The sequence below is a fragment of the Oncorhynchus mykiss genome, chromosome 21 (genome assembly GCF_013265735.2).
Source record: "Oncorhynchus mykiss isolate Arlee chromosome 21, USDA_OmykA_1.1, whole genome shotgun sequence".
Taxonomy (NCBI): Eukaryota; Metazoa; Chordata; class Actinopteri; order Salmoniformes; family Salmonidae; genus Oncorhynchus; species Oncorhynchus mykiss.
Genome location: NC_048585.1, coordinates 51,393,682 through 51,413,286, shown reverse-complemented (window position 1 = coordinate 51,413,286; position 19,605 = coordinate 51,393,682). Strand labels below are relative to the sequence as shown.

Sequence of the window (19,605 nt, the reverse complement as noted above, 5' to 3'; positions counted from 1 at the left end):
CACTGCTCCCCATGTGTAACCAACCACACCCGTTTTTTTAAAAGTTGCTTTTAAAGGAAACAATGACAACACAAGGTGGTCATTCTGTTTGCATATCGGAGGCTTTTTCTTCATACTTTTTTTCTTGCTTTTTGGCTTATGACGGAATGACAACTACTAGCCCCAGTTGACCATTTCACCCCACCCCACCCCACCTGTCAAGTAAGAACAGGTGTTAATGACAATTACTGGGTTTTCAATAAATACAATGGGGGGGGGGGGGGACATTTTTGGGTTGGTCAAGTGTCTTTTTCATTGAAATATGTGCTTTCAATGCAGTGAAAAATAAAACACTTCAAAGTATTGTAAAAAGAAGACTAAATCACACAGAAATATAAAAGTAAATTGAATGTCACCATTTCAAAGCTATTTCCAACAGCAGCAACTAAAATTCCTCAACTCAAAAACTATACAAATGGTTCCCTTCGCTGTAGTAGCACATAATACATTGTTGTTGTCCAATCATACCGTACGATCCTGACGAATCAAATCCCTGCTCGCAGCCACAATCCAACTGATTGGAGTTCCATAAAACAAAGTTGACTTGTATGTATTAAACACTACAGTGTAACAATTATGTCCAACAAGACTCGTTCTTCTCATAGCCAGGGTCTCAAAAATATGTATTGCATGAAGTACTTTAACAATAGCTGTCGTTTCACTATCTAAAACGAATAATTCAATCACTACTCTGCTTTTCTCTGGTCTCGCATCGTAAAAAGTTGTTACACAAAAGGTTAACTCTGGTCTTTCCCATATTTCACTCTTCTTGCTCATGTTTTATTACCCGGCACTATGGTGTCAACAGTGGATGTCACTCTGGATGATAGCGTCTGCTAAATGTAAATGAAGGATGTCTTATCTTAAACGAGATCTATATGCAACATTATGAATGTTTAAAGAAATGCTATGGTACTTTGGCGACTAGTAAGTCTTTTTTTGTGTTGATAACGATCTGTGTTGATAACAATTTAATGTTAAATCATTCAGACATGGTCATGACCTGGGTCCTGACTCCTTGGTCCTGATTCTCGAACCTTTTCCAGAAATGTGCACTTGCACACCCCTCGTCATGGATTTAACAGCGTAGGACTGGTGTAAAATTTGGTTGGAGGGAGTTTACCGTTTCCACAGTCGTTAACATCCATGCGAGAAAGTTGTAAGTGCACACTTCGGGGGAAGGGTGGAAAATCGGGATGCAACCTTAGTAATGCTCCAGAGCCCAGTTCCCCAAAAGCATCTGAAGACTAAGTTCATTTTTAGAACCATAGGATCCTATCCCATGTCTCTTTTGAGAAACCGGTCCCAGACCAGTGGTGTATTGGGAGGTAGACGCTGGTATACTCCGTATACCCACGTATTTTTCAGTGGGCATTGAGTATACTCACTTCTTAAACCCCTGATGCGTACCAAAGTAGTGTGGGGAAGGTATTCGCCGAATCAATTAATAAGGCTGATGAAACCGATCAGTATGTTAATCTTAAAATGTTGAACTATTATTTATTCACGTTTTAAGCACAGCAATGTTCCAAAATGCAATTTTGGGGAAAACACCTTTCTAAAACACCACAAAAATCTATATTTCTTCGATTTTTCCCAGACCTCAAAAGTGGTCTCGTGATGTGGTTTAAGCATCGTTATGGACTTAGAGCATCCAATTTGGTTGTTTATCTTTTTTTTTAAAGTTTCAGATTTCTTTAAAAAAATCTGAAACTTGTGAATTTCTTAGTTGACAGCCTCTTGTATCTGTTTCAATAGTAGGCCTACTATTAGCCTACTTGCACAGTACAACTTGGGTTGACCTGACTGCGAAAGACCAGGATGGGATTGATCATTTTAGGTCATTCAGAGAGTATAGCTAGTTTTTCATCCAGTTGGCGACAGATTTTCATGCATATATATTTTTTAAATATGCATAAAGAAAATATACGCATTTTCCCACCAGTGGCGTTTCCACCAAATAGATTTGTTGAGGATAAAAGTCAGTGCGTGATGACGTGATGCAAACAAAATGTACGCGATTTAGTGTTAAAAATCGAATGTTCAATGTGTTTACGCCGCATTTTCAACTCTATCGATAGTTTTGTCACAAAAACTGTTAAAATGCAAATGTGCCTACTCTGATGTTGACACGTGGCCAACAGCTGGCAGACAGTGAGGGTAGACTAGTAATGAGGTTATGGCTAAATCAGTCATGCATCGATCACCATGTCACCAGAATCAGACCCTCAATATTTATTTAAAAGGAGCATCAAGATCACCATGCACTTTCACCACCCTGTAAAGTTCATAATTAATTGAATATGTAGCCTAATAAACTGCATGGTTTCCAGAGTCGTAGCTGGAGGACCACACAACATGTCATCGCGTGACTCATTATGTTTATTATATCAATATTTACCCATAAAGGTGTTTCCACCACAATTTCTCGCATAATTAATTTTACTGACACAAAAATATCCCATGTGCGTATTAACAAATTATATGTCGGTATTTATAAAATTGTACTTAAACTACCCGTTTTCATCACAGCTGTCGTGATTTTTATATGGTATGAAACTGGATGGAAACGTGGTTTGTATCACTATTTCTCATAGCATTTTTCTCACAGGGCGCCTTTCCGTCCCTGGGCGGGCCGTTTGAATTTTTGGGGGCAAAATGATTATACCCACTTCTCCAGTCACCACTACACCACTGGTTCAGGTAGACGGGTATTGTTCAAAAACGCTTCCTTCCTTCCTCGACCACTGTTCTAACGTGACAGAATAGATGAAAGCTGTGTATTGGAGTCCTTGCTAACACATATGCAATTGTGATAGGCCAGTGATTTCCTAAAGTAAGGAAGGGTGCATCTGTAGAGTATTTGAACAAGGCCATTACCCTCATCAGCCCTTCATCCAGCCATTCTGAAACCAAACGGATGTTTGTCTCAACAACACCACGTACAGGTAGGTAGGTACCTTGTTTGTCTTCTACATATAGTATGACAGTTAATTCTCACTCCATTCAGAAAACACTCTTAAACGTTGAGCAATCAAATCAAAAACAAAGATTTCATGAGAGAGAAACATAAAAAGGATTTTAAAACAACGGATACTTATATTAGAGGAAGGAAAGTCTAGAAACCAAAATAGAGCAAACACAAAGTTCATACAAGAGTTGGTAAGGTTCTAATCAATGTGTTCATATCTGGAATGGAAACAGAATGGGCAAAAAATAAATAGTTTATAGACATATAAATCTATAACTTAATGCACAGCTTTAGAAATGGTTGTCGATTCATGTTTAATGGCACTCCGTTAAATGTATAATCTGACTCCATTAAATCATCGTGGCCATGATACATTCAAGGAATGAAAATTGGCAGATAATTATGGAATTGTGATTTAGTGTTATGGTAATGTATTTAAAAATATTTTTCTGTAATGTGTTTTACTCCCAGTGTCTGTGTAATATGAACTCAAATATTGGCAGATACAGACACCTTACCCTTAGCTGGCTCATCAACCAGTGACCGCTAGAAGCTATTCTTGTTCTTCATCTGTGTTCAAAATACTATAGTTTAGTCTAGTAAATGACCAACAGCGAAACAAAAACAAGTGCTGTTACTTAAATCCAATTAATTTACATAATCGAAACAGAATAGCTGACACTTTTTCATGGTGACAAAAAGTTAAACATTTTGTTATTACAGAAAGCCAAAAGCAACACCCTGTTTACAACAAAGCAGGGAGTGTATCCCTTTTGTTTTGAAAAATCTGTCACAGCACACCTTTGTACATTATACCTAAAGCCAAAGCTCTGTTCAAACAACGTGACTAGACAGCAACAGGTTAATAGGTAGGTTAGCAGCACAGAATGGTGTTAGGGCAGCATTTCCCAAAATCAAACCTCGGGACCCCAACGGGTGCACGTTTAGTTTTTTTGCCTTAACACTACACATCTGATTCATATTATCAAAAGCCTGATGATTAGTAGATTATTTGAATCAGCTGTGTAGTGCTGGGACATTAAAACAAAACGTGCACCCCCTGGGGTCCCAAGGACCAAATTTGGGAAACACTGTTATGGTCAGACTGAACGCTACCCTCAGGAGAACAGTGGGAAGGAGGAGGAGTGGAATGTGGTCTGGTTCCCATCACCTCCTTGCCCTCTGTTCCTATCATTACACTGCATCATATCCTGTTTCTAAAACCTGTCCTACTGGGCCATTATCCTGACATGAACAGGAAGTGAATGGAGTATTTTCTAGGAACTACATTTCACTCTATTGAACACACCCCAAGTGGTCCTCTCCACTCCAATGGGCTAGAATGACATGAGTATGCTGATGTCCACAGACCGATGTCCATGTTGTCTGTGTAATGTAGTGCCTTTGTACTGATGTGCAAATAACATAATGAAGAAACCTATCTGTAACCAAATGCAAACTAAGGGAAATAATTGAATTGGTCTTCCGTGCAAAAATAATGTACTATTTCATATTGTCATGATATCCAAAATAAATCAGAAGTTTTCAATCAAATCAAAGGCTTTGTTGAAAAATATAAGTACTTACTCATCAGAGCTAGTAATCCTGATTTCATCTGATGTCGTTATGAAAATAAGACTTCCATGAGAAAATAATCTACTTTGTGGAACAATCCATTAGTTCTCCATAAACTCCTCTAGCTACTGTTCTTGACTAAGGTTAGTGCCTTAAGAAAACAACAGGGAAACACACATTATACAAAAAGACTCCTTAAAATGGTCCAACTCAAAAATAAGGACCCAAGTTTAAAACTGTTTGGCACCGACTGTGTCTATTCATTGTTGTCCGATGAGAGGCAACCAGAGTCTTTTACTACTAACCACTGTAAACCAGTTGTAAAGTAGCTAGTCATGTAACGTCATACCCTTCATATCTCAGTTATTTCAATACGTGTTGTGCATGTCAGGCAGCTGGGGAGATGATATTCAATCCCTGGTATAATATCTATTGTGGTCAGTACTAATATCATTTTGATGCAGGCTTTTGTTTAGGCAGCTCTATTCCCAGCCTGGGTCCTTCTAGGTATGACGATGGAAGTGGATGATGTTATGGCGTGTCATGGCGTGTCCCGTCACTTTACGGATGGGGATGGAGGTGGCTGTTGACTGATGGTGGTGGTCCTCTGATGTGTGTGTGTCTAGACCAGTAGTCGCAGCAGGAAGGACAGGGCGGCCCCGATGGAGAGGCCCAGGGCCAGGAAGAAAGTCATCAGGGCCCCGGCCGTCTCTGCATCTTTAGGAGTCACCAACCTCGGAGGAGACGGAGAGAGAGACAGGCGTGTATTCATAAGCATACTGTAGCAAAATTATTTGTCATGGAAAAATAAAACACAAGCATTTCTTATTGGACAAATTCGGGTAGGCCCCTTCCGGTTTCTGCTCGTGTGGTTCCTATTGAATACACCGCAGATATAGGGTAGGTTTTGTTGTGGTGTTACAGTGGCAACAAGGAAGTTGGCATGGTCGGGTGAGAGAAAAAGTATGTCAGGTGACTGGAAGAGAACTCCAGAGTGTGTGGGGGAGAGAAGTGGTACCAAGAACTTGTTAAGCCAAAGGTGACTAAAGAAGAGTGACACCATGACAAGTAGATTGGATTAGTCAATACGTGAATAACTGGCATAATGTTATGACAGGGGACTGTCACGTATGGTGCGCGCGTGTGTTACTTCTACTCACTGTGGGGCGTAGGACATGGAGAGGCAGACGCAGTATCCGTTGGAGAGGGAGAAGAGCATCATGATGAAAGCGAAGGCAGCGTCGTGGGAGAAGAGGACGGGGAGGTAGGAGCGGCTCTGGACGTTACAGAACATCAGCAGGGGAACAAACACCACCCTGGAGACCACCAGCCCCGGGAACAGACAACTCTCCTTGGGGGGCTGTGGTCCACATACACAGAGAAATGTTACTGATATACAAGGTTGGATAGACACAATAAAATCATTTTAGAATAATAACTAAATGTAATACTAAGAACTAAAACTTTCGTGCTGGGAAAGAAAGTGAAGGATTATAAAACACTGAGAAACCTCGAAAGTTGTTACATAAATCAAATCCATTGTGATCCTATCAAATGTGTAATAAAATGACATTAATCCACAGAGATGAAATGGGATCAGACACCTACCCACTGGACCAGGGTGGTGACAGTTCTGCCGATCCAGTCACACACGTTGAAAATGAGGAAGCAACACACAGAGATGAAATAAGGTTCTGATGGGAGGAAGAGGGAGAGAGGTGCTTCATCTGAGTTTTACATCTCATGCATATTAAACATACAGTATACATATCTACACTCTTAGGAAAAAAGGTGCTATCTAGAACCTAAAAGGGTTATTCGGATGTTCCCATGGGATATCTTTTTAAAGAACCCTTTTGGTTACAGGTAGAAAATGGTTCTACCTGGAACGAGAAAGGGTTCTCTTACGGGGACAGCCGAAGAACCCTTTTGAAACTGATTTTTCTAAAAGTGTATACATACCCCATTTCCCAGGGTATATGGTCTTGACGTCCACAGTGACGGCAGGGAACACAGCGAGAGTGACGGTGAAGACAAAAACAACACAGAAAGCCATCACCCATATCTGGAGAGAGAGAGAGGGACAAGGTAAGAAATATAGTGGAAACTCTCCCATGCTTAAATTCCTCTGGTGCTTTTAATGCATGTTGGGGAGTGAACAAGTGCACACTTCAGAAAATGGTAGGGAATTGGACCTCAACTATACACCAGAGCCATATATTTAGAAAATAAAAAAATAAAAAATAAATATATGACCAGTAGAGAGCCTGCTGAGTAACAACAGAGGTCAGCATTACCTTTTTAAACACCTCCATGACGGTGGACTTCCTGTCCCTGACCTCAGCCTGCTCCAGGGTTAAGAAGGCCTGCTTGGGACTGACCCCAGCCCCCTTTACCTCCACCTCCTCGCCACTGGCACCTCCATTGGCCAATGAGCCATTGTCGTGGCCATACAGCTTGCCGTTCTCCGCCGTGCCACTCTCTGTCACTGAAAGAAAGATAAATATTTCAGGGAAAATAGATTGACTTGACCTAACACTGACCAATCAACAGGCAGATGTAAATGTGTGTGGGAGGGATGGCAGATGTCATTATAAAGGGAGGGAGGCATGGACACTAGTTTCTGGAGCCCACCAGACTACTACATTATCTGTTAAGAATAGGGCCAGGAGTTTTTCCTCACCCCATGACCTCATCAGGAAAAACTGGACCAAGCTATGGCTGGATTACTGTAGTCCCTAATTAGAAGTCCCTGATCCCTCCCGGACCGATATTGAACAGCCCTGGCTTTCCTAGACCTTTGTTAATTTCCATGGAAACATATATTGACGTTAACAGGAGAGTGATGGGGTGGTTTAATAGTGTCTGATCTGTAAATGTCCCACAGGGCAGCTCTTTGTCTGGGAGAGGTTGCTGCACTAATTGGATAAATGTGAATAAACTGGGCTAATGGGATAATGATCTGTTGAATCAGTTCTATTCAGACCATGGCCTGTATGCATCTTGCGTCTTAGAGTAGGAGTTCTGATTTGGGATCGCCTTTGCCTTTTAGATCACAATTAACACGATTACATGGACGGGGGGAGACCTAGACCTAGATCAGCACTCCTACTCTGAGATGTTTGGATATGTACAACCAATGTTCCCAAGCCCGAGACTGCCGCACAGCTCAGTGCCAAAAACAATTAAAGGGAACTTTGCATACAACCCCTGAGTGTAAAGGAGAGTACTAGCAGTGACAATCTGCACTGCTGTGGATGGTCATTGGTGAGATATATGAGCACAAAATAACCCACATCTTCTCTCACAGCTTTCAGCAGCCTCACCTTTCAGCAGCTCATTTGCAGTCTCCACCTCATAACTCCTGCTCTTGTCCAAGTAAAACTGGGCAAACTCCTGGATGAGACCGGAGCAGAGGCCAAATGAGACAGACTGAACATTCCCTGACCTTGAACACAGATTCCTCAGGTAAAACAAAGTCATGCCGTACTGCAGTATGGTCAGCTACAGGCCCGGGGGATACAGGGTCTGTTCTGAGGCCCAACCTGTGGTATCTACCAGGGCTTCTATTACATTCTAGTCCTGTAAGGCTGAGCAACTCACCAGGCGAGGCAGTAGGAGGTAGCTAAGCAAAGTGATCAGGGTTCCTACACACGGCGTGATGAAGTAACCCAACGCAGCCGTCTCAGGGTCCGTATCACCTGTCACACACACACAACCACAACCACACACAACCACAACCACACACACACAACCACACACACACACAAAAGAGAAAGGAGAGGTCAGAGAACTACTTACAAGTGGAGTTTCAGAGGCCACATCATACTCATTTGTCTATATTTTTTTTTATTTGATTTGACAACTGAAAATACATGAAATGTTACACCAGGCAAAAGATACATATAGGATCATTTGAAGGTATACAGATATATACACAAAAAGTCTAGAGACTATTTCCACTGTGATCCTCTGTTGGTTAGAAAGATGGGCACTCTGTTTCATACATTCAATCATAGATAATGTTCAAATATACATACAGTGCCTTGCGTATTTTTTTGTGAAGAATCAACAACAAGTGGGACACAATCATGAAGTGGAACGACATTTATTGGATATTTCAAACTTTTTTAACAAATCAAAAACTGAAAAATTGGGCGTGCAAAATTATTCAGCCCCTTTACTTTCAGTGCAGCAAACTCTCTCCAGAAGTTCAGTGAGGATCTCTGAATGATCCAATGTTGACCTAAATGACTAATGATGATAAATACAATCCACCTGTGTGTAATCAAGTCTCCGTATAAATGCACCTGCACTGTGATAGTCTCAGAGGTCTGTTAAAAGCTCAGAGAGCATCATGAAGAACAAGGAACACACCAGGCAGGTCCGAGATACTGTTGTGAAGAAGTTTAAAGCCGGATTTGGATACAAAAAGATTTCCCAAGCTTTAAACATCCCAAGGAGCACTGTGTAAGCGATAATATTGAAATGGAAGGAGTATCAGACCACTGCAAATCTACCAAGACCTGGCCGTCCCTCTAAACTTTCAGCTCATACAAGGAGAAGACTGATCAGAGATGCAGCCAAGAGGCCCATGATCACTCTAGATGAACTGCAGAGATCTACAGCTGAGGTGGGAGACTCTGTCCATAGGACAACAATCAGTCAGTCGTATATTGCACAAATCTGGCCTTTATGGAAGAGTGGCAAGAAGAAAGCCATTTCTTAAAGATATCCATAAAAAGTGTCGTTTAAAGTTTGCCACAAGCCACCTGGGATACACACCAAACATGTGGAAGAAGGTGCTCTGGTCAGATGAAACCAAAATGGAACTTTTTGGCAACAATGCAAAACGTTATGTTTGGCGTAAAAGCAACACAGCTCATCACAATGAACACACCATCCCCACTGTCAAACATGGTGGTGGCAGCATCATGGTTTGGGCCTGCTTTTCTTCAGCAGGGACAGGGAAGATGGTTCAAATTGATGGGAAGATGGATGGAGCCAAATACAGGACCATTCTGGAAGAAAACCTGATGGAGTCTGCAAAAGACCTGAGACTGGGACGGAGATTTGTCTTCCAACAAGACAATGATCCAAAACATAAAGCAAAATCTACAATGGAATGGTTCAATAATAAACATATCCAGGTGTTAGAATGGCCAAGTCAAAGTCCAGACCTGAATCCAATCGAGAATCTGTGGAAAGAACTGAAAACTGCTGTTCACAAATGCTCTCCATCCAACCTCACTGAGCTCGAACTGTTTTGCAAGGAGGAATGGGAAAAAATTTCAGTCTCTCGATGTGCAAAACTGATAGAGACATACCCCAAGCGACTTACAGCTGTAATCGCAGCAAAAGGTGGCGCTACAAAGTATTAACTTAAGGGGGCTGAATAATTTTGCACGCCCAATTTTTAAGTTTTTGATTTGTTAAAAAAGTTTGAAATATCCAATAATTGTCGTTCCACTTCATGATTGTGTCCCACTTGTTGTTGATTCTTCACAAAAAAATACAGTTTTATATCTTTATGTTTGAAGCCTGAAATGTGGCAAAAGGTCGCAAAGTTCAAGGGGGCCGAATACTTTCGCAAGGCACTGTATATATAAAGCAAATATACACACCTACACTTTATATACAGTCGTGGCCAAAAGGTTTGAGAATGACACAAATATTAATTTTCACAAAGTCTGCTACCTCAGATTGTAAGATGGCAATTTGCATATACTTCAGAATTTTATGAAGAGTGATCAGATGAATTGCAATTAATTGCAAAGTCCCTCTTTGCCATGCAAATGAACTGAATCCCCAAAAACATTTCCACTGCATTTCAGCCCTGCCACAAAAGGACCAGCTGACATCATGTCAGTGATTCTCTCGTTAACACAGCTGTGAGTGTTGACGAGGACAAGGCTGGAGATCACTCTGTCATGCTGATTGAGTTTGAATAACAGATTGGAAGCTTCAAAAGGAGGGTGGTGCTTGGAATCATTGTTCTTCCTCTGTCAACCATGGTTATCTGCAAGGAAACACGTGCCGTCATCATTGCTTTGCACAAAAGGGGCTTCATAGGTAAGGATATTGCTGCCAGTAAGATTGCACCTAAATCAACCATTTATCTGATCATCAGTAACTTCAAGGAGAGTGGTTCAATTGTTGTGAAGAAGGCTTCAGGGTGCCCAAGAAAGTCCAGCAAGCACCAGGACCGTCTCCTAAAGTTGATTCAGCTGCGGGACCGGGGCACCACCAGTACAGAGCTCGCTCAGGAATGGCAGCAGGCAGGTGTGAGTGCATCTGCACGCACAGTGAGGCGAAGACTTTTGGAGGATGGCCTGGTGTCAAGAAGGGCAGCAAAGAAGCCACTTCTCTCCAGGAAAAACATCAGGGACAGACTGATATTCTGCAATCGGTACAGAGATTGGACTGGGACTGGGATAGTCATTTTCTCTGATTAATCCCCTTTTTGATTGTTTGGGGCATCTGGAAAAAAGCTTGTCCGGAGAAGACAAGGATGAGTGCTACCATCAGTCCTGTGTCATGCCAACAATAAAGCATCCTGAGACCATCCATGTGTGGGGTTGCTTCTCAGCCAAGGGAGTGGGCTAACTCACAATTTTGCCTAAGAACACAGCCATGAATAAAGAATGGAACACATCCTCCGAGAGTAACTTCCTCCCACCATCCAGGAACAGTTTGGTGATGAACAATGCCTTTTCCAGCATGATGGAGCACCTTGCCATAAGGCAAAAGTGATAACTAAGTGGCTCAGGGAACAAAACATCGATATTTTGGGTTCATGGCCAGGAAACTCCCTAGACCTTAATCCCATTGAGAACTCGTGGTCAATCCTCAAGAGGAGGGTGGACAAACAAAACCCCACAAATTCTGACAAACTCCAAGCATTAATTATGCAAGAATGGGCTGTCATGAGTCAGGATGTGGCCTAGAAGTTAATTGACAGCATGCCAGGGCGGATTGCAGAGGTCTTGAAAAAGAAGGGTCAACACTGCAAATATTGACTCTTTGCATCATCTTCATGTAATTGTCAATAAAAGCCTTTGACACTTATGAAATGCTTGTAATTATACTTCAGTATTCCATAGTAACATCTGACAAAAAAATATCTAAAGACACTGAGGCAGCAAACTTTGTGGAAATTAATATTTGTGACATTCTCAAAACTTTTGGCCACGACTGTAAAAAAGTATGTGGACACCCCTTCAAATTAGTGGATTTGGCTATTTCAGCCACATCTGTTGCTGACAGGTGTATAACATTGAGCACACAGCCATGCAATCTCAATTGACAAACATTGACAGTAGAATGGCCTTACTGAAGAGTTCAGTGACTTTCAACATGGCACCGTCATAGGATGCCACCTTTCCAACAAGTCTGATCTTCAAATTTCTGCCCTGCTAAAGCTGCCCCGGTCAACTGTAAGTGATGTTATTGTGAAGTGGGAACTTTTAGGAGCAACAACAGCTCAGCCGTGAAATGGTAGGCCACACAAGCTCACAGAACGGGGCCGCCGAGAGCTGAAGTGCGTAGTTCGTAAATATCGTCTGTCCTCAGTTGCAACACTCAATACTGAGTTCTAAACTGCTTCAGGAAGCAACGTCAGCACAAGAACTGTTCATCGGGAGCTTCATGAAATGGGTTTCCATGGCCGAGCAGTTGCACACGAGCCTAAGTTCACCATGCGCAATGCCAAGCGTCGGCTGGAGTGGTGTAAAGCTCGCCGCCATTGGACTCTGGAGCAGTGTAAACGCATTCTCTGGAGTGATGAATCACGCTTCACCATCAGACAGTCTGACGGACAAATATGGGTTTGGCGGATACCAGGAGAACGCTACCTGCCCGAATGCATAGATCCAACTGTAAAGTTTAGTGGAGAGGGAATAATGGTCTGGGGCTGTTTTTCATGGGTCAGGCTAGGCCCCTTAGTTCCACTGAAGGGAAATCTTAACGATACAGCATAAAATGACATTCTAGATGATTCTGTGCATCCAACTTTGTAACAACAGTTTGGGGACAGCCCTTTCTTTGTTTCAGCATGACAATTCCCCCGTGCACAAAGTAAGGTCCATAACGAATTGGTTTGTTGAGATCGGTGTGGAAGAACTTGACTGGCCTGCACAGAGCTCTCAACCCCATCGAACACCTTTGGGATGAATTGGAACACCGACTGCAAGCCAGGCCTAATCGCCCAACATCAGTGCCCGACCTCACTAATGTGAAAAGCCTTCCCAGAAGAGTGGAGGCTGTTATAGCAGCAAAGGGGGGACCAACTCCATATTAATGACCATGATTTTGGAATGAGATGTTCGACAATGTACTGTAGCATAAGACTCCACATTTGCCTCAGTTGAATGATTTGCCACTGAGCATCTCTGATGTGAGTTTTGCATGTTTATTTACAAGTAGTTATTTGTATATTTGTGGGTTCTAGATATTTGTTTGTGTGTGTGACTCACTGGCTATGGAGACCAGCATGGCGATAGCAGCGAAGGTGCCGGCCAGCCCCTGGCCACTCATGAACACAGCGCTGTACTTCTGAGGAAGGAGGCCCACCAGGCCAAACAGACTGCCCTGTAGCACCGCTCCAAACGCTACAAGGTGAGCGAGAGAGAGAGAGAGAGAGAGAGAGAGAGGGTGAGAGAGAGACAGAGAGAGAGACAGAGAGAGGGTGAGAGAGAGAGAGGGTGAGAGAGAGAGAGAGAGAGAGAGAGAGAGAGCGAGAGAGAGAGAGAGAGAGAGAGAGAGAGAGAGAAAGAGAGAGGGTGAGAGAGAGGGTGAGAGAGAGGGTGAGAGAGAGAGAAAGAGGGTGAGAGTGAGAGAGAGAGAGAGAGAGAGGGTGAGATAGAGAGAGAGGGTGAGATAGAGAGAGAGAGAGAGAGAGAGAGAGAGAGAGAGAGAGAGCGAGAGGGTGAGAGAGAGAGAGAGAGAGAGGGTGAGAGAGAGCGAGAGGGTGAGAGAGAGAGAGAGAGAGAGAGAGCGAGAGGGTGAGAGAGAGAGAGGGTGAGAGAGAGAGAGAGAGAGTGAGAGAGAGGAGGGTGAGAGAGAGTTAATGATATAGCGTGCTCACACACACACACAATACCCAGTCAAACACAAACACACACACTTACTCAAACACACACAATTCCACCCCCACACACAACATGATTCCCCACCATCCACCCAATACCCAGTAACACATACAATGACCCCCCCCCCCCCCCCAAACACACACACAAAATAATGTCCTACTCACAGTTGATGAACCAGATGGTAGCCATGGTAACAGAGAAGAAGCGGTCCTCCTCCATGGGGATCTTGACCAGGATGGCAGTGAGGATGAAGAGGATGAAGATGAAGACCAGGCTGCCCGCTATCCGCACCATCTCCGATATCCTACGCACAAACACACACAAAACGTTCATTCTCAATCTCACTGGATTAGAGCGTAGTAAATTACACCACCCAGACAGTGTGTGACATATTTTTTATCTATTGAGTAAAGCCCCTCTAAAATCCACTGTATAGACTTTTCTTTTTCACCTATTTGCAGTTGAATAAAATGGCCAATTCAAAAGGGTTGTTCACACACACACACACACACACACACACACACACACACACACACACACACACACACACACACACACAAGCTCATCAGCCAAGTGTGCAGTAGAAGGGTGTTTCTTGGAAGGGCATTTGGATGACTTGTAAACCTGAGAGAAGAAGTGCTGTCTCACCGCTGATAGAAGAAGGAGTTGAGCAGAGTGCAGAGCAGCAGGGGGAGCTGGGACAGCAGAGTCATCCAGTTGTTGAAGTAGTACTCTTTGTGGGAGACCACCGTGCCGTTGCTCCGTTCAGTCTTGTTAAGGCGGCGGTTGAAATACTAACGACAGAAGAGAAAAAGATAAATAATAATATATGCCATTTTCCAGGAGCTTTTATCAAAACGTTAGTATGGGTGGGCCCCAGCAGGAATCCAACCCAGGATCCTGGCCGTTTGCTCTACCAACCGAGCCACACAGGACTCATGAGATGACCCAGTTTAGTTTACATTAACGTTCAATACGATGTTGTTTGTCACAAGTCACTCATTCCTATACCAATAGGCCTATTCTTTAAGTAGTTCTACAAACGTGTAGGGTATACCAAATATCACAGCTTACCCTAGGGGAATGAGTTGTGGGGTTTGACATTTGAATATTCAGAGAGCTAGGCCTAAGAGGCTGTACACACACAACCTGGTCACATGGTTGACCACACAGCGACGTGGAAAATCCATGACCTCTAACCACACCACGAGCGGTTAACTTCAACATACCGGTACTTGGTGACGCAAGACTACAAAACACCAGGGGGCCAGTCACCAGGGTTGGGAAGTAACTGGTTACATGTAATCTTCTACATGTAATCTGATTACAACCCCCCCCTAACAAATCAGTTAAATTACCAGCAAAAATACTGTAATCAGATTACAGATACTTTTGAAAAACTAGATGATTACTTCTTGGATTACTTTTAAAATTCAGCAAGGTTGTTTGCGTAAAAAATACATTATGATACTTTTCTGGTTTCTTAAATTCAATTCATCATTGAAAAAAGACTCAAGTTGAAGTTTGTTCCAACCTGAGCGTGTCTGACTACAAGTTAGAGACCACTGTGTTGACACACCAAACTCATTTGATGGATCCTGTTTGTCTTCTTCTAATTAATGCCTCTTAAAGGAAGGAAAAGTAATCCAAAAGTAACTGAAAGTAATCAGTCTATGTTACTGAGTTTGGGGAATCTAACAGTTACGTTACTGATTGCAATTTTGGACAGGTAACTAGTAACTAACAGATATGTTTAAAAAGTAATCTACCCAACTCGGCCAGTCACACTAAATCCCTCTTAGACAAAACGTTTGACACCAACAACTCAGCAAATCCTCTTTAAACAATATGCATTTACATTTTAGTCATTTAGCAGACTCTCTTATCCAGAGCGACTTACAGGAGCAATTAGGGTTAAGTGCCTTGCTCAAGTGCACATCAACAGATTTTTAAGCTAGTGGGCTTGGGGATTTGAACCAGTAACCTTTCGGCTACTGGGACAATGCTCTTAACCATTAGGCTACCTGCCACACATACAGTTGTGTACACACACATACAAACAGCATCTGACTCTTAGGGATAACAGCATACCGCCCTGCATCCCACTGCTGGCTTGCCTCTGAAGCTATGCAGGGTTGGTACTGGATGGGAGACCAGATGCTGCTGGAAGCGGTGTTGGAGGACCAGTAGGGAGCACTCTTTCCTCCGGTAAAAAATAAATAAATATACAGTGCATTCAGAAAGTATTCAGACCCCTTTACTTTTACTCATTTTGTTACGTTACAGCCCTATTCTAAAATGGATTAAATACATTTTTTACTCAATCAATCTAACACAATACCCCATAACCACTAAGCGAAAACAGGTTTTTAGAGATGTTTGCAAATAAAAAACTGAAATACATTATTTACATAAGTATTCAGACCCTTTGCTATGAGACTCGAAATTGAGCTCAAGTACACCCTGTTTCCATTGAACATCATTGAGATGTTTCTACAACTTGATTGGAGTCCACCTGTGGTAAATTCAATTGATTGGACATGATTTGGAAAGGCATACACCTGTCTATATAAGATCCCACAGTTGACAGTGCATGTCAGAGCAAAAACCAAGCCACGAGGTCCAAGGAATTGTCCGTAGTGCTCCGAGACAGGATTGTGTAGAGGCACCGATTTGGGGAAGGGTACCAAAACATTTTTGCAGCATTGAAGGTCCCCAAGAACACAGTGGCCTCCATCATTCTTAAATGGAAGAAGTTTGGAATCACTAAGAGCTGGCCGACCAGCCAAACAGCAATCGGGGGAGAACGGCCTTGGTGACCAAGAACCCAATGGTCACTCTGACAGAGCTCCAGAGGTCCTCTGTGGAGATGGGAGAACCTTCCAGAAGGACAACCATCTCTGCAGCACTCCACCAATCAGGCCTTTATGGTAGAGTGGCCAGACGGAAGCCACTCCTCAGTAAAAGGCACAAGACAGCCGCTTGGAGTTTGCCAAAAGGCACCTAAAGGACTTTGACCATGAGAAACAAGATTCTCTGATCTGATGAAACCAAGCTTGAACTCTTTGGCCTGAAAGCCAAGAGTCACGTTTGGAGGAAACCTGGCACCATCCCTACAGTGAAGCATGGTGGTAGCAGCATCATGCTGTGGGGATGTTTTTCAGCGGGATGGACTGGGAGACTAGTCAGTATCGAAGGAAAGATGAACGGAGCAAAGTACAGAGAGATCCTTGATGAAAACCTGCTCCAGAGCGCTCAGGACCTCAGACTGTGGCAAAGGCTCACTTCCCAACAGGACAATGACCCTAAGCACACAGCCAAGACAACGCAGGAATGGCTTCGGGATAAGTCTCTGAATGTCCTTGAGTGGCTCAGCGAGAGCCCGGACTTGAACCCGATCGAACATCTCTGGAGAGACCTGAAAATAGCTGTGCAGCGACACTCCTCATTCAACCTGACAGAGCTTGAGAGGATCTGCAGAGAAGAATGGGAGAAACCCAAAGAAGACTCGAGGCTGTAATCACTGCCTTAGGTGCTTCAACAAAGTCCTGACTATTGGGTCTGAATACTTATGTAAATGTAATATTTCAGTTTTTTTTTTATAAATCTAAAAACATATTTTTGCTTTGTCATTATGGGGTATTGTGTGTAGATTGATGGGGGGGGGACAATGTAATCATTTTTTGAATAAGGCTGTAACATAACAAAATGTGGAAAAAGTCAAAGGGTCTGGATACTTTCCGAATGCACTGTATATATCCCAATGCCCCAGGGCAGTGATTGGGGACATTGCCCTGTGTACAGTGCCCTCTTTCAGATGGGAAGTTAAACTGGTGTCCTGACTCTCTGTGGTCACTAACGATCCCATGGCACTTATCGTAAGAGTTGGGGTGTTAACCCCGGTGTCTTGGCTAAATTCCCAATCTGCCCATCATGGCCATCTAACCATCCCCAGCTTCCAATTGGCTCATTCCTCCTCTGCCCTGTAATTATTCCCCAGGTCATTGCTGTAAATGAGCATGTGTTCTCAGTCAACTTACCTGGTAAAAAAAAAAGGGTAACATAAAATAACAGTTCCACCTGATTTTCAAAAAAGACTTACTTTTCAAGTGAATTCCTTAGGAAGTCAATGTTCTACTTTGGATAAAGTTCAACAAGTGTGTATGTATCATACATACAGTGTTGAACCTGAGCCAGAGTAGATCTGATCCTAGATCTGTCTAAAGTTGCCCAAAACCACATATCTAGGATCAGATTACCCTATATGCTAACTGTAGCCTTTAGGGGACTAAATAACTATCTGATCCTGGACCTGTGGTTAAAGACGCATGTTAGTTTTACCATGGAGGCGGTCATGAAGAAGTTCCATGGTAGCAGCGTCCCGAGTCCCAGGATGAAGAAGATAACCCCCACCAACCAGCCCCTGGGTTAGGGAGGGAAATATTAGAAACAAGCAAGTAATTCATAGGTTATTGATGTGTATTTACCATGTAATTTCTTAATAAATAGAAAGTAATTTATGTACCGTGAAATAAAGTGCTACCAGCCAAAGAGCATTAGCAGATTTTATAAAAGTACATTGGAAATGTAATCTATTCTCTACATTAATTGATTGAAAACAGTACAAAGTCACTTTTCAGTACCATAGCTTTGCTTAGAGGCAATGCCACACATTGCAATCCCCCACCCCAAATACGACGGGGTTCAGATTGAGAGCGGAAGCGAGAAACAAGTGAGAGGAAGAGGCACCATGGGCAGAACTGATGGAAAGTTTGGCTCTTTTTACTGACTCCGATCTTTTCGACTCGTTAAATCAACAGAAGAAATCTCTCGACTAATTTCGTTCATTTGAGTCAGTAATGCCTATAGCCCACAGGACCCCCTACCGGCGAACGATGAACTGAAAACTTGAAAGAGTCATGTTTCTACAAGCCTCTCGTTCACATTTCGTTCACCATAGGGGGTGTATTGGAGCTGTCATTTGTGACCGAGACTTGTAAACGTCTGCTTTAAACAATGTAGAGTTGTTGATTGGTAGGCAAACAAATAAGATTATTTATTGATACTTTTGACAGTAGGTCTAGCTGTGGACGAAACCGGACTAGATTGTGAACAACTGTTGTCGGAATGCATTGCTTAACTGCCGTGAGTGTGATCAGCACAACATCGTTCGCGAACTGCAGACCCCCAAACGATTCGTTCTTGAGTTCGCGTTTGTTGAGCAGAGGACTAGATGTATGTTTTGGTTCTACAAAGCTGTGTCCATCATAACATTCAATAATCAATGAATCACATTCATTCTTGCACCATGCCATCAATTAACATTTCTAAACATATTTTTTATTCTCAATGCAGTCTGCAGCATGATCTATATTCCGATCATGCAGGTCAAACGAACGACTAAAATTAACAAGTCACTCAGAAAAAAACGAACCATGATTGTCAAGTAAAAAAAGGTAGACACTCACCTATCGCGCGGGGCATCTGTTCGACCCTTCATCCTGTGCTCGGGGGATCGGTTGAAACTAGGGGCAAAAGAGTGGGGAACACGATCAACATCTAAAAGACAGAGAGAAGATTTGTCTAATCAGCTCTAAGCACGTTATTTACATAATAGAAATACAGGACATGTTCTACATACTAGCACATTGCTGCGAGGAGGAGATGGAGCCATTCTCACTACACTACAGCACTGTATGTCCGAGACCCACTGGATTGTAGCTTGTACTATTAGCTGTGCTGAGATATCCATCCCTCTGCCAGGTCACAACTTCACACTCCATTTATTTAAATATGTACGGTCTATAAAGCGCTTGGCATTTGAGTCAAAGACGAGGCCCGAATACCTGTTCTCCCTTTGTCTGTAGATTAAGCAAGAATTCAGAGCCCAATCCTTGTGTACATTCTTGGTCCTCAATGCACAGAAATGCA

The 19,605-nt window shown here is 42.8% G+C and overlaps 1 protein-coding gene across 1 annotated transcript in view; it reads right to left on the bottom strand.

Annotated features, from left to right (window-relative positions):
* Positions 1-39: 39 nt before the first annotated feature.
* The window catches only part of LOC110500885 (equilibrative nucleoside transporter 2), a 42,527-nt gene continuing 22,961 nt past the window's right edge, over positions 40-19,605 (bottom strand). Inside the window, exons 2-13 of the mRNA XM_036958136.1 lie at positions 19,143-19,199; positions 18,016-18,097; positions 14,323-14,468; positions 13,839-13,978; positions 13,060-13,194; positions 8,189-8,286; positions 7,912-7,981; positions 6,883-7,073; positions 6,548-6,650; positions 6,194-6,279; positions 5,746-5,945; positions 40-5,319 (exon numbers count right to left, since the gene is read on the bottom strand). Of these exons, the coding sequence (XP_036814031.1) occupies positions 5,208-5,319; positions 5,746-5,945; positions 6,194-6,279; positions 6,548-6,650; positions 6,883-7,073; positions 7,912-7,981; positions 8,189-8,286; positions 13,060-13,194; positions 13,839-13,978; positions 14,323-14,468; positions 18,016-18,097; positions 19,143-19,174 (1,395 nt within the window). The 5' untranslated portion in view covers positions 19,175-19,199 and the 3' untranslated portion in view covers positions 40-5,207. The remainder of the gene's footprint in view (positions 5,320-5,745; positions 5,946-6,193; positions 6,280-6,547; positions 6,651-6,882; positions 7,074-7,911; positions 7,982-8,188; positions 8,287-13,059; positions 13,195-13,838; positions 13,979-14,322; positions 14,469-18,015; positions 18,098-19,142; positions 19,200-19,605) is intronic.